General features: G+C 37.7%; 1 protein-coding gene and 1 long non-coding RNA gene across 2 annotated transcripts; one reads left to right on the forward strand and one right to left on the reverse strand.

Moving 5' to 3' along the window:
* Positions 1–1580: 1580 nt before the first annotated feature.
* Positions 1581–19871, reverse strand: LOC122668865 (ubiquitin carboxyl-terminal hydrolase 4). Its single transcript, XM_043865420.1, has 6 exons — positions 19594–19871; positions 11269–11385; positions 7409–7507; positions 5444–5632; positions 4899–5080; positions 1581–2358 (listed from the first exon to the last, which is right to left on the reverse strand). Exons 1-6 carry the CDS (start codon positions 19708–19710, stop codon positions 1950–1952), a joined length of 1113 nt encoding a protein of 370 aa, XP_043721355.1. The 5' UTR covers positions 19711–19871; the 3' UTR covers positions 1581–1949.
* Positions 5129–5650, forward strand: LOC122668866. Its single transcript, XR_006333927.1, has 2 exons — positions 5129–5335; positions 5407–5650. It is a non-coding gene; the product is annotated as an uncharacterized LOC122668866 (long non-coding RNA).

The following is a 19871-nucleotide window of genomic DNA, read 5'->3' on the forward strand; positions in this document are numbered from 1 at the left end:
CAACCAGAGGAGTTTAGGTCTGTGGAGTCAATCCCTGCGCATAACAAAACAGGAAAGTCCAAAATAGGTAAATCAGGCATGGAGGGGAAAATCAAATCCTCGTCATTAGAGTTAGTTACAGGAAGGGTTAACATTGGGGGCGGGGAGATATGGAGAACCTACAACCAGACGGAAACGTTTCTCATCAGCATCAATGGATTAGGATTAACAAACTCAAAAGAAAAATTGTTCCTAGCTTCCCAAATACAGTAGTGCAAGTGCTAGTGGCTCTCTTTGAAGGATTGAAGAGAGAGACACACATAAGTGCTAGCTTACAGCATAACGCAAGCATACCCATCCCTGTCCTTTATCTAAAATGTAGGAGCATTTGGAATATTAGGATTGACAAAAGGCTAGGTCGGTTTGGTTCAGTTCGATTTGTGCATTGAGTCAAATCAAATTTGGATTGATATATTTATAACATTATCTGGGCGCATGTGGTAAGTTGGCCCTGTGCTGATACACAAGGGCATGCGAAATAACTATTTCGTTATCATAGAAAGGCAGAGTTTCCAGGGCCATGACGATCATTTCACACCCGGTCAGGTGCAAAGGCAACACACCCAGGTAAAGTTCTCTTTCCCACTTTTATAATTCAAAATAAAACCAATAGTTATCGGTTGGATCGGTTTTAATTCTTAATTGATTTTTTCTTACCGGTCGATTATTGATTTTTTATACATAAATATTAGAAAATATAAATTTTTATTAGTTTTATCAGGTTTTCCAATTTCAGTCCATCCAATCAGACTTATCGGGGTATTAATTGATTCAACTTAAAATCAAATCAAACAAAAATTTTTAAAAAATCAAATGGAGATCAAAACGTTAAAGGCTGCGTTTGATTTGGTTTGTTGGAATGTATTATCGACTTGCATTCCAAGAATACATATGAATCGCAGCATAAGTTACTTCATTTGAGAGCAAGCTGAAATAACCCTAGAGATATATTATATCATGGAAGATGCAATTTGATCTTTACGTCCAAACAAATTGACATATGACCATTGTACAACCCACCATGTATATACTTTGACTTGAATTTTCAAGACAAACTCCATATGACATCATCACTCATTGCCGTCCCCAAAAATAAAAATAAAATATCTGTAACAGGCGACATCAGTTCCTGTAGTATTGAAATATTGTGGTAAATAGATCCTAAGGTCCCATACTCATATATCAAGTTTCTGGGTCGTTTGTTAAATTGCCAAACAAGCTCTAAATTTGACGTCTAATACACTGTCCTCTTCCCATTCCAACAGTTGAGATTTTGACCAATTGACATGCCAAAAATCATGGTACAAGATCTGAGCACTTCTCTATTCCCCCTGGACCTGCATAAATTTGGCACTTCTCCTGGATTTAGAGCAAAAATAAATAAATAAAATAAGAGAATCCATTATCTGTTGCTACAATTATACCGAGTGATTTCCTCTGATTTGAACAGTTAGGTCAGTTCTTTATAAATTCGTTACGGCTATCTAAGGATATGAGAGCATATTCAGACATTTGTGCGTAGCAATAGATGGGAAAAGTAATTGGGTGCAATTGTATTGCATTTCAACTATAAAACAAATATTGTTTACCAAAAACAAAAAAAACTATAAAACAAATATTCTCGACAGTGAAAAAATACAAGTGTCTCTGAAACTCTCTTCATCATTTACATTCTTTTGTCTTATTGATGAACACACCAAAGGACTGTGTGTTTCCACCATCCACTGTACACAGCAATCACTTCATTATATCATTTCTCATCTCAATGATATTCGAGAGCTCTCCCACAAGTTAAATATGAAAGAGGAAAAAAAGGAACAGTGAAAACAAGAAAAGGAGCTAACAAAGGAAGCAAATACCCACCATCTCCTTAACTGAAAAAAATCTCACCAATTATTTGAAGCCCCTTCCTAACTCTTGTTATTATTGGTAGCGAGGCTCTCGTAGAACAGTATGTATCCATGATCTGTGTTGCTAGAATATTCCTGCGCAGACCCAAAGAATGTCTGTACAGCAGATTCATCTATCATCTCCACATTCTCATCATCAAAGAACAACCAGTGGTTGTGACTCTTCACTAGGCTAACGTAATGTCCATGGTTGGGCCCACTACCAACATGGACAACCACCGCAAAGAGTGAATACTCAAGGTCTGCATCTTCTACTGTGTTGCTGAGCTTCAGTTCCAACGGGAACACAACACGGTAAGATAGCTTTTTGTACCGGCCAAGTTGCTCAATGTACTTGAAGCGCTTCAGATGGATAACCAGGATGTGAGGTGGCTTTTTGATCTTCATCCTCTTCTGAGCTTCCTGCAAACTGTAACAGGAAAAAAAAAATCATATTTAATGATTTGAACAGAAACCCAACAACATGGAAGACTACTTGGCCAAACTTTATTCTTTCTTCTGAAAACCAGTCTCAGATAAAGAACAGAAGAATTTATTACTTCTACATGCATTGCACGTTAACTCCATCTAGAAGACCCTGAACACCATTTGAAACCCATGATTCAGTGGGTCCCATGTAGATTTCACAGGAAAAAACTGATCAATCAAGAGAGAGAAGAAAGATAATGAAACCCAGCCCCCCTACAATAAAAGGATAATGAAACCAGGTCAATATTTAAGAGCAGGATAACTTTTAGGTGACAGCATAGTAGTCAATTTGAATTTCAGGATCCTTGCATGTGCTTGAAGTAAAAGATGGAACAAATTTAAGCATAGTTGTCACGGCGTCACGGCGATCCAAGTCGGTGGAAGGGTGTCACGTCGATATATCGACATGTCGCCCTCCATGGCGTTGCCATGGCGAGCATGTCGACCATGTTTAATTTTTTATTTTCTCTATTTTTAATGTCATTGAGTATGCCATAATATATGTCCTATAACATCAAAAATCAACATGAAAGTGTACTACACTACTACTAATATACTATGCCACTATGGTTTAATTCATGAAAGTGTAACTAATATCCATTAGTGTATATGAAAGTATGAAAAATTGAAAATATAGATAACCTATCAAATAATTGAAAGCAATAGTAAAAATTAAATGATAGGCTAACCTGCAACTGCAAGGCAAGAAAAAGGAAAAAAAAAAACAAAAAACAGAGATAGTTCGGCTGTAATAAATCCCTCCCCCCTTCTGTCTCTCGACTCTCTCCCTGTCTCTGTGTGTGACACTGTGTGTATGTGTGCACTGTGCAGGGCAAGAAGAAGAAAAAAAAAATGCTAGTCCCAAGGTCTGCGACTGTAAGCAAGCTAGTTGCAAGGCAAGAAGAAGAAAAAAGAAAGAAAAAAAAAAAACCGAGAGGACTATGGTTACAACACTGACTGGAATAAATCCCTCCTCCCTCTCTCTCGACTATGTCCCTGTCTCTGTGAATCTCTGTGACTGTACAAGCAAAGAAGAAAAAAGAAAAAAAAAAAAAAACCGAGAGGGCTATGGTTACAGCACTGACTGGAATGAATCCCTCCCCCCTCTGTCTCTCGACTATGTCCCTGTCTCCGAGACTGTACAAGCAAAGAAGAAAAAAGAAAAAAGAAAATAAAAACCGAGAGGAGTCGAGGACTACTAACTGAAATAAATCCCCCCGTCTCTCGACTCTCTCCCTGTCACTGTGTGTGTAAATGTGGCTGTGCAAGGCAAGAGAAAAAATAAAAATAAAAACGATACTACTGGCTGTAATCACTACCGGAGGCTGGGAGGAGAAGAACTGAAGAAGAAGAAGTTAAGAAGAAGAAGAAGAAGAAGAAGAGGTCTGCCTGGGAGGAGGAAGCAAGGCAAGAGAAAAAATTACAAAAAAAACACGATACTACTGGCTGTAATCACTACCAGAGGCTGGGAGGAGAAGAACTGAAGAAGAAGAAGTTAAGAAGAAGAAGACGAGGTCTGCGGCGTCTGCCTGGGAGGAGGAAGAAGATCCAAATTAAAAAAAAATTAAAAATTTACTTACTTGGAGAGTTGGAGTCCTGGAGATTGCCGGAGAACTGGAGAAGTTCGAACTTCGAACTTGTTCGAAGGCTGCCGAGACTCGAGAGTTGCAGGAAGCGAGGAAGTTACCGTTGCCGCTTGCCGGAGTCACGATCCCTCTCCTCTCGATTTTCCTTTTGCGATTTCTAATTTTCTATTTCCCCCATTAGGGTATAACCGTATAAGACTATAAGTTATTATGTTTATTTAAGTTTTATGATAATGTGTATTGCAGGTGTAACTTGAAAAAGTTACACCTCCAATACACATTAACGAAAAAGCATCTAAGTTATTAAATCGTTTTTAAAAAAATATATATATATAAACCTGACTTTTATACATTAAATGTTCAAATATCGGTCGACATACCCATATATCGTGGTATGGCGTCCATGGCGACGCCATGGAAGCCATATCGCTCGATATTTATACATATACCATGGCGGATCTCGATATGCCCTTTCCCCCAGTGCCAGGACGCCATGGCGACGCCATGACAACTATGAATTTAAGTCATGTCTTCAAAACCTGTACTGCCCTGTCAAGTTGTAATAGCTAACCCAGGACTAGACCTCTCATGTGAACCAACAACAAAACAAGTCAGGATTATCAATACCAAAAATGGTAAAACAGCTAATCCATACGGTTTAACAGCTAAATAAGAAAGTTCTTTTATCCTTTACTCTGTGCCAGCTTATGTTCCTTGGTAAGCCTTAATGGCTCATTCATTCATTAATCCAGGTTAGACTGAACCGTCATTGATCAGATACATCGCTGGTCATGGTCCATGTGAAACTTGGCTCAATGGCAGGCAAACAGGAACCATCATTCTATATCTAACAAGGCAACGGTAAAATTTACTAAAGAGATTAAAAGGAAGGTACCTGCAGCACTTGTCACAGAAGAACTTATCTTCCGCGTTCAACGTTTCGGTAGAACTGAAATTTTTGAGACAGCTTGTGATTGAGCTGTTCTGTTCGATATCAAGGCTCAAGTCTAAAAATGTTTCATCCCTTGCTGTGACTGTCTCACATCTTAAGCACTTTGTCTCATTGGTCAGAATACCCTGCATTTACATACACCATAACGCCACAGATTAAATAAAAGGGGGTAGAGGAACACACACAGATTCATGTACTTGATGATATAGACTAAACAATGCATTAAGTCTACCCATGCATCCACCGAAACTACTCATTCGTGGTCATCAGTCTTTGGGCTTTTGCAATTTGGCAAGAGCTGCCTAAATTGCAGCCACTGACTGTTGGGTTTGATGCACAGGTAGGTCACATGTAAGTCAAAATTCGAGGAAACTAAATTTGTGAACCACGTAAGCAGTCTCTCACCAAGCATAAGAAATGGAAAACACAAGTTAACGATGCAACTGATTAGTTGAAGGATAAAAGATTGCAATAGGGAGATTATTCACCTGAAAATTTTTATGAACCCAGGTAACCAATGGCTCCTTTTGTGCACCATTGGCTTGAGCATTCTTTGGACCGTTTGCAATCTTTTCTGATGGTGATGAAGTCTCCGAAGAGCTTTTTGTAGCTTGGGACTCTTTCTCCAGTATGTCAACAAGCTCATTTAGCAAGAAGTTCAAAAATTCATGGGCATCCTACAAAAAACAGAAAAGCACGAACATCGTTTCTTTATGAAATTGTTACAGTACAATCTTTCTTCAAAGAGAGCTAGCTGCCTTGACACAAACACAGAATGGTATGCTAAAAGAAAAAAATTGGGGACTCAGTTCTTTCCTTATGTTATTTCGAGTAAGAATGCAACATTATTTGCATTTCATCGAGTCTCTGCATTCTCTATTTGGATTGATTTGTACCTTCAATTTAGGCTCGATGGACAGATTTTATATTCTATCACTTACGGATAAATGCTCTACACTTAAGAAAGTAAAATTTAGCTTTAGCCATTGGAATGGGTTCTAGCTATGACAAATAATTCCAGTGCATATTAAAGGTCAAATAACACAGTACTTGTACAGACCATGGTACAAGGTTTCGACGAAATTTAGCAAAACCAACTGAAATATTTCGTTTTTGCAGGTTGTCGAAAAGAAACAGACTGCGATACTAAGGGATTGCAAAACGCCTAAATTTCGGTCAAAATTATTCAAAGCCACTAGTATAAGTCCCATACTTTGAGTGAAATGGGTCGACATTTCAACCCATATCGCTGGTTTCGACAGTGAAGGTTGAAAAACCCCAATTTTGTGCTTTCTTAGCCAAATCATTGCTGTACAAGGTTGGAACAAATACTTGTGCAGTAGATGAACACAGTGGAAGCGACAATTTGTTGCGTTGTCGAAAGATTTATGCAAGATTCAAAGTTGGAGGTATAGGGGTGCCTTGTTGCTTGTATTGTTGACTCCGCTTGACACTTAGTAACAAACCATGTATGATCCATGATTTATGATATGGTTTATAATTTGATGTCTATTCATTTCTAATGCACATTTAAGTTTTTTTATTTGAAATATATGCGTTCTAGTACTAAACAGTGTGAGGAATAGGCCATATTAGAGAATGTATATAACGTACACAACCAACCTACGGTCCGAAGTCAAACTACCATTTTGGGTGTGATTTTTTAAAATCTAAAGGTTCCACTATATTTAGAGAGCCTAAAATAGTGTGTCCTAGAAGTTTCAGGATCTAATTTACCATCCATCGAAACTTGCAGAAAAAATGTACAGGTTTCGACTGAAACCAGGAACCTTGGTACAGACTTGTGAGCTAAATACAGAATATAAACGCAGGTAATTTCCATGAAGTCATTACACCTCCACCTGATCTAACATAAAATCAGACGACTCCATGAAATTATATGTCAAAGCATTTAGGAGACCCCATACTGATTATAGATCACTGGAATTTCTTATATGCATAATTGAATGCTGTGTGAGGCCACTGAAATGAACCATGCAAATGCTAAAGTGCAACCTATTTGATTGGACAGATCCTACAAGGAACAGTTGCGATCTGACTATCATGCATGATTTGGCCAGAGATTGACAGATCAAAAGGTCCTAGTGTTAGTTTAGCTAATTTTCCTAACCTAACACCAAGGCCATTTATAGCATTCTCAACCATCAAACAGGTAAAAGGTCTGCAAGATGCATTTCAAGCTATTGAACAATTCAAAAAGGCGCTCGGTGGGTTACTTCACAGAATCCCTCTTTTTTGGGGGAAGCTGTGCTAGAAAACACAAAGCTCAGGCTTGACTGCAATAGGTCAACTAAATGTAAGACTGCCAGCTAAATTGGCTTCTAGTAAATCATTCAAATCAGAAGTACTTCAAAGGTAAAACCACCAAATCATGACTTCAGCTTCTGTGGTTTTGAAACAAACACATGCATGTTTCCACATTAAAAATATACCTGATGCATGTAGCTGCGGAAAAGTTCATTCTGTTTCTTCACTCTCTGGACAAAACGCTTTGGAGCAATGACACCGGTTTTCTTCTTCTGAGAACTTATCTGCATAAATGAACACCAAAATATTGATGAAAGGAGAACTCCGTGGACACATTTAATTTCTAAAAATAACAAGTTAACACTATCAAGCTTCGAGAATATACCAAATCTTCCCCATTGTTAACTAAGTGTTATTTAAGAACAAGATATCCAAGATATGGAGGATGGAAAATACAGCAAGAGCCAAACAAAAGATAAGAAGATGCCATCAAACACTGAGAATTAACTAGTAAGACTTTCTTGGCATGTCAACTGTATTTGTATTTCCCTCATAAAGAATGTAACCAAGTCAATCCACCCGACAATCTTGGATTCTTGGAAGAACTAGAGAAAAAGAGCACCCATTATGGCGACTAAAAACTAAATCTCCAAAACTGCTAATTAAAGAGCTAAATAAGTGTATAGGTGCTGGTCTCCTTGTCAAGAGCCAGACAATATGGAGATTTGAACAAAGCCATAGAAACTCAGGCCATCCACTAGTTGCATGGCAAAAGCTTTGCCCACAGAGCAATACCACCTTATAGGGGACTGAATGCTCACTTCGCCGTTTAGTAATTTTTTTTCTTTGATGAATTCACCTTTATAATAAAGGTTAACATTTCTATTACCTCAAAGCAAAATACTATAAAAACGCCAATAAAAGATCTTATGTTCCTCTTTTATTTTGACCCGACCAAAACAACAGTCATGAACAATTCAAGTGGTCGACATGTTCTACAAAACCCAGCTCATTGCAGCACCAATCATTCTTGCTTACAACATGACATAAGATGGGTTATTATGTCAAAATATTTGTCCCTAGCCATAGTTTACTGCAGATTCATTAGTGGAGGCGCCTTCATCTGCACATTTGCCATCCCAGACCCTGCAGTAGCAGAAGCATCAACAACTTTTTGTAATTCCCCAAATTTCAGACATAACAGTATAACAAGAGCAGGTTCTCTGACTTTCAGTCCACATCGCATCCTGATGTAGGACAAAAGCAATACACCTCTAAAACATGGCTTTGGCAAAGTCAAAACAATGCCTGGGATAATTTAGGTACGTTCAAAGTCAAGAAAAATAAGAGACAAGGAAGAATATTAGGCTTTTCAAATAGGATTACAAGGAAGAAATAAATGTAAGGTGTAAGAGTTTCAAAATCCTACAAGAAATCAGAGCATGTTCCAAAGACAGGATGGCCGGATGGAGATATAAGATTACTCCTTAGGTTTAGTTGGTGTCAGTATTAAAAAAAAAAAAGTTTGTTTGGTGAGTTATGTATAGGAAAAGGATGTAATCTTCTTGGAATTAAATCTCACAATTTTCCATAATCTAGCAAAGAAATCAAGGACATAATAGAACTCTTAGGAATAGGCAGGATCAACAATTCTTTGCAGATCAACCAAGAAAAAACAATTCACATTAACGAGCACAAATAATCTAGATCTGTGGAGAATCACAAATAATAGCGACTCAAATAGCAAAAATTGGCAATGATGATGACAGGAACAAATAACAACAGCAACAATAGTCAATAACGTCTCTCCTACAGCCAAGAGAAAAAATTTTGCAGCAGAAACTTTCAATCCATAATTTTGTTCGACCAAAATCTGAGCTTTGATGCTGCTTCATAAAATCCCAACTGACTCCTAATATGTTCCAACTTGGTCAAATAGACAATGGCTAAAACCCTTTCCTGGTCAGAATTTCAAGATAAATCCATATTTATTAAAGGAGAAAAATTCCCTGCACGGGACGCAGGGGCCACGCCCACACACATTGGGGGGGAAATGACTGCCCCACCCCCATGAATGGCGGAATTTCCGCCCCCCAATGTGCCAGCGCGCGCTCTCATTGGCTGCCACGCACGTGGCCCCTGCACTCCCATGCAGAGAACGATTCCCCTTTATTAAAATAGTAAACCAGGATATGTACTATGTAAATAGTAAATCACAATTTAAATTAAATTAATAAAAATCAAAATCGAAAGGCTTTCTGGTTGGCACCCCAGAAGGTATCTCTTGATGTGTGGGCTAGACGCCCTTGATTAGGATATTAAATTATATCTATCCATGCCCATCTTTTAATCTTCTTCCTCTTCTTCTACCCTTTCACCTCTTCCTTTTCCTGACGAGTTCACTAAAAAAATAAATTAAAGCTCCATGAAACCTTGAACATTAAGCTATAAACTAGACCTGAAACTCGGAAAACCAACTGTGAACATGGTCACTGGAGAGATCACAAGATAAGAGTTATCAGAGTTCCAGTTTGTCAGAATCCTGACACAGGAATCCAATTGCAAGTCACAGGAGTCGCAGATTATCGCATTCTGGTTGCAAGAGTCGAAGAGGAAGATTAAGGAAGAGGGCCATCCAATTTAATCTGATGGCTCTCAAGATTCCCATCAACAAATACCTTCCTAGGTGTGCCACCAGGAAACATTTAACCACATCATAATCACTAAATCTAATTAAATAATAAAATCATAAAAGACAAGTGATTAGGGCACATTTCTGTGCATTACGTTGGTACACCAAGATAAAAATAATCATCCCCTTGCTTTTTTTTCATTTTACATAAATCCTCACTTAGATCTCTCATCAATCCAAGAAGTTTCCACACCACATACCATCCCCTTGGTTTTTTCAGTTTATGTAAATACAACAACCATAACCTTATCCCAACTAAATGGGGTCGGCTACATGGAACCGAAGAGGTCATGACAGTAATAGAAATAATAGAAGTAGAAGGGAGTAAAAAAAAGTAATAAAAGTACAAAGGAGTAAAAAGAATTAAAAAAGATAAAATAAAATTACTATGGAAAAAAGTCTAAGCAGTAGTCAAAGCAGCAGAATCAAGTAGTTTCCACATCGGGTACCATCCACTTGGTTTTTCCATTTTACATAAACCCTCACTAAAAAAATTGGCATCATATACAAGTAAATAGGGACAATTCCCACAATAGACCAGAGAGTCAGGGTGCCTCCAAAAATGGAGTACAGATGTCAACCATGTCATAACTCTAATTACTCTGCAAAGTGCTAGGTTTAAGCTGTTTGTAGGTTCATCATGGTCACACAAAACTGGTATAAAAATAAACTCCTTTCTGCCACCACCTTGATGAAGTAAGATTTGACCTCAATATAAACCTTTCTCAAGCACCAATTTCATCCAGCAGTTCCCTTATCGACATGTCATTGATACGTAGAGGATATTCCCAAACCCATCTAGGATTTTTGACAAGGCATTATTCAAAAATTGCTACCTTGAACTAATGCCAATGGTCTCATCTGGATTAAGAGACTCCACATGGGCCAAAGTTGTATTGTAAAATTTGCTAGCATGCTTCAATCTCAAGCAAGACAAGTTTTCAAAACCAGAAAAAATCAAAATGTAGATATTGGTGTTGCTTGGATACCAAACTAACAAGGAAGTAGTATTTTAAAGCAGCTGTATGAATTTTACTCTGAAGTTTGAATAATCTCATATATTAAGCCCCGGTACTTGAAATATAAGTAGTGTGTTCCGATATGGGATTCACTAGTTAGTGTGACTGAAATATAACACTGGACATACAAACAACACCACCCCACAGCTAGATAAAATTACAAGTAATTGGCAACAAGCACATATCAATGAAGAAGAAAACAGAACTTAAGTTCTATAGCCAAACCACTTTGCAAAATTGTAGGGTAGGTTTCATTTTCTGTGCACCAGACATTAATTGGACCAGAGTCCACATTAAAAACATGCAACTAAAATGAGCCAGAGAGTACCGTCACCTGAGTGAATAAATCTGCCAAGCACGTCAAGAGATTCTCTTCTGCATCTCCCTGGCTTTTGCCATTTGCATAGTACTCCAATAATTGTTCACGGAAGGGAACACAGAAATAAAGGGCCTGGACCAAAATAAATAAATAAATAATAAAACATTAGAGAAGAACTGTTAGGAATAAAGACTCAATCTAAAATACAGCTTTCAACATAACAAGCACAGTGTTCATGATCATTAAACCATACAAGCACATTCTTCTAACAGAAAGTATCTAATCAGGAACCCCTTCCAGGCCTCAGCAGTCAATTTCTAATCACGAAAACAATAAACAAAGTCCCCAAGAGAAGAGGATAGAGTTACGCTCCATTCATACAATTCTCAGTGTCAGAAGTAGAACGCAGTCAAGCTCTCCAGTGGCAATTCTCAGTGTGTATCATAGAAGCACATAGAACTCAAACCAACCATGTAGTCAGCAAAATCCTATTAGTTTATTAATCATTTCTCAGAAAGCAACATTTCTTCATAACTCTTAACTTTTTCCCAATCATAAACTAGACAAGAATGCAGCTGATAGTGTTAGAATTGAGCATAATGCAGAAATAATCCCAAACCAGTGAAGTCCAGTGGGAGATCAGCTTGTGACAGGATCACATCGGAAAAGAATAAGAACCAGAATAGGAGAAAATTGTGTATCATAGAAGCACATAGAACTCAAACCAACCATGTAGTCAGCAAAATCCTATTAGTTTATTAATCATTTCTCAGAAAGCAACATTTCTTCATAACTCTTAATTTTTTTCCCAATCATAAACTAGACAAGAATGCAGCTGTTAGTGTTAGAATTGAGCATAATGCAGAAATAATCCCAAACCAGTGAAGTCCAGTGGGAGATCAGCTTGTGACAGGATCACATCGGAAAAGAATAAGAACCAGAATAGGAGAAAATTGAATAACTCAACCAGAACAAATCTGATAAGCATAAGATTGCTCTAATCAGTCAATATAACAGATTTGCAAAAGATGATCTAAATCTGATGGACAGATTTAAAGATATGGAGATTTCCTTGCTCAAGTATGAAACTTGAAAAACCAGACAACTGAGAATTCGATGCAGAATTGTTATAAGGGTCAAAACAGTGGACTACTCATGATCTAATTTAATAAATAAACAGCATTATGAAGATTTACAGTAGCAGGAAATCATAACCAGAGAAGTCAAACCAGAAAATTGAGTATTGAAAAAATTGCGTTCCAGTAGTAACCTGAAATCGATAATAGGTTTTAATTTTCAAAATAGAATTCAATCTGAAATATCAGAATTTATCAACAAACAGAACCAGAAACATAAGGTTCAAATTCAAGAAATCAGAAAATTGAAGAAGTTTAATAGCACTAGAATAACTGAAATCACCAGAGAAGTTAGATGAACAGACTTGTAATCAATGGAAGAAAAGAGAAAAGAAAGGAAGATATGATCAGGAATCCACCTAATCTGTAGGACTGGAAATGGAATCCCACCATGATTCACCACTGAATCTCATAGCAATTAAACACTCTTGAATCTCACAAGAGTAAACACACATACATCCCATATATGCAAGCATAGTTGTCAAGGCGTCCGCGTCGCCTAGGCATCCAAACACTTTTTGCTGGAAGGGTGCCTTCACCAGGTGAAGCCTTGATGCCCTGTTGATGTCACCTCCAACGCCTACGATAGCATAGATGATGTGACAACTATGGATGCAATCCTGGATCCACAAACCACAACAAAGCAAAGCTTCATCATTCAATCTTCAAACTCGATATATAGACCTTACATATATTTAAAATAAATATGTACCTAAACCTGCTCCAGCCAATAGCTTGCTTTGGAGTTAGTCTAAACTGACTAAAACTCTACAAAAAATGAGAAAGAAACAACTTAAACAAGGCTGGAGTCATAGATAGCTAATCCAACCTCACTAAAACACTGCAATAACAATTAAAAATAAAGAAACAGGACTCTTAACTTAAGCAAACTAACAAAGTAAATCCCGTATTCCTAACTCCTAAGTCCTACCTTTATTTTAGGCCCGTTAAAGTGACCCATTACAATGAGATCCCCTTGGACCAAAGGCCTAAAACGTATATAACCCTAACCAAGGCTAATTTCTACTAAAATAAGCCCACTTTTGCTAATTTAGCTGGCATCGGAGCACATAGTGTAGCATGAAAACCTGAAATCTTTAAAAAATGGTGACAAGTCTGAAACCCATATCACACTATCGGAAACATTCTTAGAAAAACACAAATTTATCAAGGAAAATACCATGTAAAAAAGTCTCAAGGTGAAAAGAAACGTCATTGGAATTGACAGAAAAAGAATGAAGAGAGAATCTGGAAGCTAAATAAAAATCTAACATATTCACTGAACTTTAATAAACAAAGAGTGAATGAGTTCTCTCAATATCTTTGCTAAAATTTGTGGTCCAGCAAGGTTGTCCGAAGCAGTACTTTTCAAGAGAAGAGTATCTTTAAGTAAATCCAAGGGAATAATGTCTAAATTCTAGACACCAGAAGAACTTAAACAAGAAAATGGAAACCACTAGACATTAAAAGAAGAGTAAGAAAAGGAACCACCCAACCCACCCAATCTTTAGTTTAAGTCAAACCCAACATGCTGAAAAACAAAGCTCAAAGCTCCGAGTCATCTAGATCAAAGGTTACCTAGGAAGTTGGAATCAGATTTTTTCACCCACATGCATGAGAAAAATGAGCACAAAACTACAACAACCTCCACTGAGAAATAGCATCCACAACAGCACACCCCATACTTCCATTTTCTGATTTGTTCCCTTTTCCTCTCGGTCTTCTTCCCACTCTTTAACACAAAAGTTTCTGCACCTTCCAAACTTTTTATGTTATGATGATAAACTTTAAGTACAGGATTGGAAATGCATATTTAAGTTTCCTAAGTGTGGCAGAGATGAGGATGTTGAGATTGTTCTATGGCAAGTTGGGAGTAGCCCCTATAAGAAGTGGCTCATAGTTAACATGACTAAGAAGGATAAAGTAAGAGGAAGAAAAAAAGATTAGAGCTGAGTTGGGAGTAGCCACTATCCATGTAAACCTTCGAGAGAGTCATTTGAGGCATGGTCGTGTTCAACAAAGGCATTGGGATGGACCAGCACTAAGGAATGTTTCGATCCAGATTGAAGGATCTAAAAGAGCTATGGGCAGGCCTAAAATGACCCTAGGAAAAGTAATGAGGAAAGACTTGCATAGTTTGGGCCTCGACTCAAGTATGGCCTTGTATAGAGCTGTGTGGAAGGCATAGATCCATGCAGCTGACCCCCCCCCCGGCCCCCACATGTTAGTGAGTTTTGCTGAGTTTTTGTCGATGTTGTTATGCCCCTTTTCTCTTACTAGTAATTACTAGTTGTTATTATTTTGTCTTTGCTAGGATCCATGTAGCCGACCCCATGTAGTTGGGAAAAGGCTGAGTTGTTGTATACAGTAGCCTTACCAGGGTTTTATACAATTGTCCTTTTTTCTTGATTTTCCTTTTGTTTTTTGGGTGGTAGAAATTATAAGACTATCCCCACAACCTTTATTCATAAAACTAATAAAGAAAAAATTGAGAAGTCACATTTTTTTAAATCAAAATGGCAATGTCATCTGAGGGTGGACCTTGGTGCAACGGTAAGGTTGCTCCATTGTGACCAAGTGGTCACAGGTTCGAGTCTCAGGAAACAGCCTACAGCCTCTCCACAAAGCAGGGGTAAGACTGCATACATTATGACCCTCCCCAGACCCCGCAGTGGTGGAAGCCTCATGCAGTGGGTACGCCCTTTTTTTCTAAAATGGCAATGTCATCTCAGTTATAGAAAAACGAAGACCCCTACATCATAAAAAATCTAAGGGCTGAATGAGGCAGAAAATCCCAGTTACTTCAGTTTCTTGACATTCTTCCTTAAGCTGGATGACCAGCATGCTTGGGTCTCGACCGAAATTGAAAAAGAATTTTTGAATTCATTCAAGCCACTGTAAGAGTTCATTATGAAGCATATATACAAATTGATACTGCCTTTTACATTTTCACATCAAATGAAATCAGTTAATGTAGCTCAATTGCTTCCCCACAGCATGGAGTCAAAACATTAACTTGTTCCTTCAATTCTAGGTGGACTCTTATGGTTTTTCCTCTCTTCATGTTTTTCTTCTATACTTTATGACCTGCTAGAGGGAATCAATATTACATTTTTCATGATCAATTCCTCAAAGTCATAGAGCATTCCATCGCAAGAAACCCCGAACTAATTCCAAGATTCCATCGAGAATCCTTACAAATCAAGGAAGAACAGGAAACTCAACATCGGCCCAATGCACCAATACTAAACTGGCCAGTATGTCTATGCATCTTAACCTCTAATTTCTATTTCTTGGAATTTCAAGCCCCTTTAGGTTAGTTTCCTAGAAAGAATAATTTGAAATCCTATCCAAGAATCAAGCCAAATGCCAAAGAAACCTAATTAGTGCCTTGAGGATAAGTCTTAGGGTTAGCCACAATTGTACATCGGGAACTACTGTAATCTCATTAAAGCATTACCCTACTTAAGAGAGTACAATTCAAATAAAGGGCAATTATCCAGTGCTGGTCCCACCTATGCAGGGCACAGGGAAGGTGAGTTTGGAGAAGCACCTAACCTTCAGCATTTTTGCATGAAGGGGCCACTCTCAATATTAAAAGAGCATCCCAGTGCACAAGGCTCCCGCCACTGCAGGGTCTGAGACGGGCAAATGTACGCAGCCATACCCCCTGCTTCGCAAAAGAAGCTGTTTCCAAGTTTTGAACCCGCAACCAACAAGATGCAATAGTGCAACTTAACCGTTGCACCAAGGTTCGCCCACTTGGCCGCTCTCAGAATCCTACATAAAAATTATACACATGCCTTTTCTAGTTTGGACTCTATACTAACAAGTTTTCAGCGACCACTGACTTGAACAGTATGGATTCTTCCAGGACTACGCCATATCGTACCCCCTTTCATTAGAAGTGAAGTGAAGTTTTTAAGGAAAAAACAATAAATGGTAAAGTGAAGAATAAATAAATTATACAAGAACTTTCAAGTTTTAATTTGGGCGCTTAGTGGAAAGTAGAGTTCATGTCAAGCGATATGAAAACAAGTGGGGCTCACAACAAATAGAGGTAGGAGGTGAAAAAGTTTTCAGTAGTATTTTGATTGAAAAGTGAGGTAACCTTTGATGCTTAGTATGTTTTTTATTTTGTTATAGAATTGTTCTTAGTATTGACTAGAATTGGTGGATGTTATGAGGAGAAGAAGGACTAACATAGTTTGTATTCAAGAGAATAAATGGAAGGGTAACATAAGTTACACAACTAAGGAGTTTGATGACTTTAAGCTTTGGCACAAGGGGGATAAAAGTAATATTAGTGAAGTAGGCATAGTAGTGGATAAAGATTTAAAGAATGACGTTGTGGATGTTAAAAGATTTGGTGATAGGATTATATCCATCAAGCTTGTGTTGGAGAAAGAGGTTATCAATATAATTAGCACTTACGGACTCCAAGTAGGATTGGATGAAAGTAGTAAGTTACAATTTTGGGAATACATGGATGGATTAGTGGAAGGTTATAATCAAAGAGAAAATATTATTATAGGGGGTGATCTGAACAGACATGTTGCGAGAGATCGTATAGGCTATGAAGGTGTACATGGAGGATATGGTTTTAGAGAGAGGAATGAGGAGGGGACTTCAGTTTTAGATTTCGTTGTGGCTTATGATTTATCCATTGTAAACACATACTTTGAAAAGAGAGAGGAGCATTTAGTTACCTTCAAAAGTGGGTATCATAGTAGCCAATAGATTTCTTTTTAACTACCTGGTCCGATAGGTTGTTATGTAAGGATTGTAAAGTTAAAATGGGGGAGAGTGTAACCACACAGCATAGATTAGTGGTCATGGATATGTATCTTATTACGCCCAATCGTAAGAAATGTGAGCTTATTTTCCCTAGGATAAGGTGGTGGAACTTAAAAAGAGATCTTAAAATCAGTTATTGATAAATTGATCAAACAAGGAAGGTGGGACTTTGATGGAGACACTAATACGATGTGAAATGAGATGACTGCTTGTATAAGAAGGTTGCTAAGGATGTCCTAAGCAAATTGAAAGGAAAACTCCATTCCTCTAGGGAAGCCTTTGTGGGGGGATAATGAGGTTCAAGCAGCCATTAAGGCTAAGAAAGCTAGTTTTAAGACATGGCAAAAGACTAAGATTGTTGAGGATCTAAAAAGATATAAATTTGTCAGAAATGAAGCTAAGAAAATTGTGGAAAAAGCAAAGGTAAAGAAATATGAAGATCATTATGACAAATCTTAGCACAAATGAAGGGGGGAAAGCTATCTATAAGATAGCTAAAATGAGAAAAAAAAGAAGAGATGAGATTTCGACCATATAAGATGTATTAAAAGTAAAGATGGTAAAGTACTAATAAGGAATGAGGAAATTAAGGAGGGATGGAAAGATTATTTCTACAGCCTACTAAATGAAGACATTTTAATAAAAAGTCCTGGAAGGCTACAATACCCATCAAGACATCACATGTCGTAGATATATACGAAAAATTAGAGTGCCTAAAGTAAAAGAAGCTTTAAGGAGGATGAAAGTAGGCAAGGCATCAAGTCCAAATTGGGTCCCATTAGACGTGTGGAAAAGCTTAGGAATCTGTGGTTTATCTTGGCTAACCAAGTTGTTTAATAAGATTATGAGCACAAGAAAAACACCAGGTGAATGGAGAAGTACAGTGGTTCTGATTTATAAAAATAAAGGTGATATTCAAAGTTCCAATAATTATAGAGGCATAAAACTAATGAGTTATACTATGCAATTATGGGTGAGAGTTATTGAAACCCACCTAAGACAAGAAACTACTATTATGGAGAACCAATTTGGTTTTATGCCAAGAAGATCCATGACAGAAGCTATTTACTCACATAGGAGACTCATGGAAAGATTTAGAGATTGCAGGAAGGATCTCCATATGGTCCATATTGACCTAGAAAAAAATTACGACAATCTCCCTAGAGAATTAATTTGGCAAGTACTAGTAAAGAGAAGTGTTTCAAGTAAATATGTGGACATAGTTAAAGATATGTATAATGCTGGAAACAGCCTCTCTGCGAAAGCAGGGGTAAGACTGCATACATTATGACCCTCCCCAGACCCCACAGTGACGGGAGCTTCGTGCACTGGGTACGCCTTTTTAGTTAAAGATATGTATAATGTTGTGGTGACTAGTGTATGAACTGTGGGGTTAAAGATAATTGAGATACGTCAAGGATCAGATTTAAGCCCTTATCTGTTTGTGCTTATCATAGATGATTTAACCAGAAGACATTCAAGATAAAGTTCCTTTGTGTATGCTTTTTGCTAATGATATTGTTTCGGTGGACGGAACAAAAGCAGAGATTAATGCCAAGTTGGAGTTATGGAGATCAACCTTAGAATCAAAAGGTTTCAAGATAAGTAAACAAAAAATGGAGTATTGATGAGAGAGAGATTCCACAAAATGAAAATCTGCACTCGCCATGGACAGTTTCAACACTATGGTGACTAAAGTTTTGCCTCTCAGACACAGCTCCTTCAAGTTGAAAATTGGACAGCTCACACATAATCAATAATATCATGCCAAATGCTCGTAAGTCTGAATTACAGCTTATATGATTGGCACATTACACAGAACAAAGGATAAGTTTTATACGACAGTTCTAAGTGCTAAGGAGTGATACAACTAAGTGACGAGATGAGGGTAAGACTAATGACATAGTTTGGTGGCATGCAACCATACAAAAGTGAATCCAAAAACTACAAAACTGGCAAGAATAAATTATCAGCCTCTAAAAGCGGATGACAGTGGCACCATAACAACTAGCCCATGACGAGCGTCCAATGTTTATCAAACCTAAACAAAATAAATACCCCGTGAAAAACAGCATAACCCGCAGTCTTATAGGTCTGGCTTCAAACATGGAAAACACCCGCATATAACAAATCTTAAAAATTACTAATAAATCGCATTAGTACATAACAAGAAACAATAAAGCCAATAATATGAAACTTTTGGTGAATGACAAGCAGAAACCCGTCTAGTATTAAAAATTTAATCGAATTAAGAACTCACAGGAAGCAAAACAATGGACTCAGAAATACCACAAACGAACCATTCACTACTACCACCATAATTAACCCTAAAAATCAGGCGTAAAAGGAAATCCTATAAACGAAACAGATATCCTTAATCAAACGAATATAAGATTAATAAACAGACCTGCAAAACGCTATTACAATAGCAAGTGTTGCCGAAATTCTCTAGCCCGAAATACCTCTCGCCTTCGGGAAACTGGTCACCAAGAGCTTTCTCGAGCTTGGAACCGGCGGCACCCATGAGACCATCCACTAAAAACCAGAGTCGCTCTATCTGCTTCTTCAGATGTCCGATTCTGTTGCCATGAACAATCAGATTCAGAGCTTCTTCTCACCTTCTCTTTCTCTTTATTTCTTAGGGTTCTGTGAGAAGCATCGCAGAAAGATGTCTGTAAGAAGAAA

This window comes from Telopea speciosissima, chromosome 7 (assembly GCF_018873765.1).
Source record: "Telopea speciosissima isolate NSW1024214 ecotype Mountain lineage chromosome 7, Tspe_v1, whole genome shotgun sequence".
Lineage (NCBI taxonomy): Eukaryota > Viridiplantae > Streptophyta > Magnoliopsida > Proteales > Proteaceae > Telopea > Telopea speciosissima.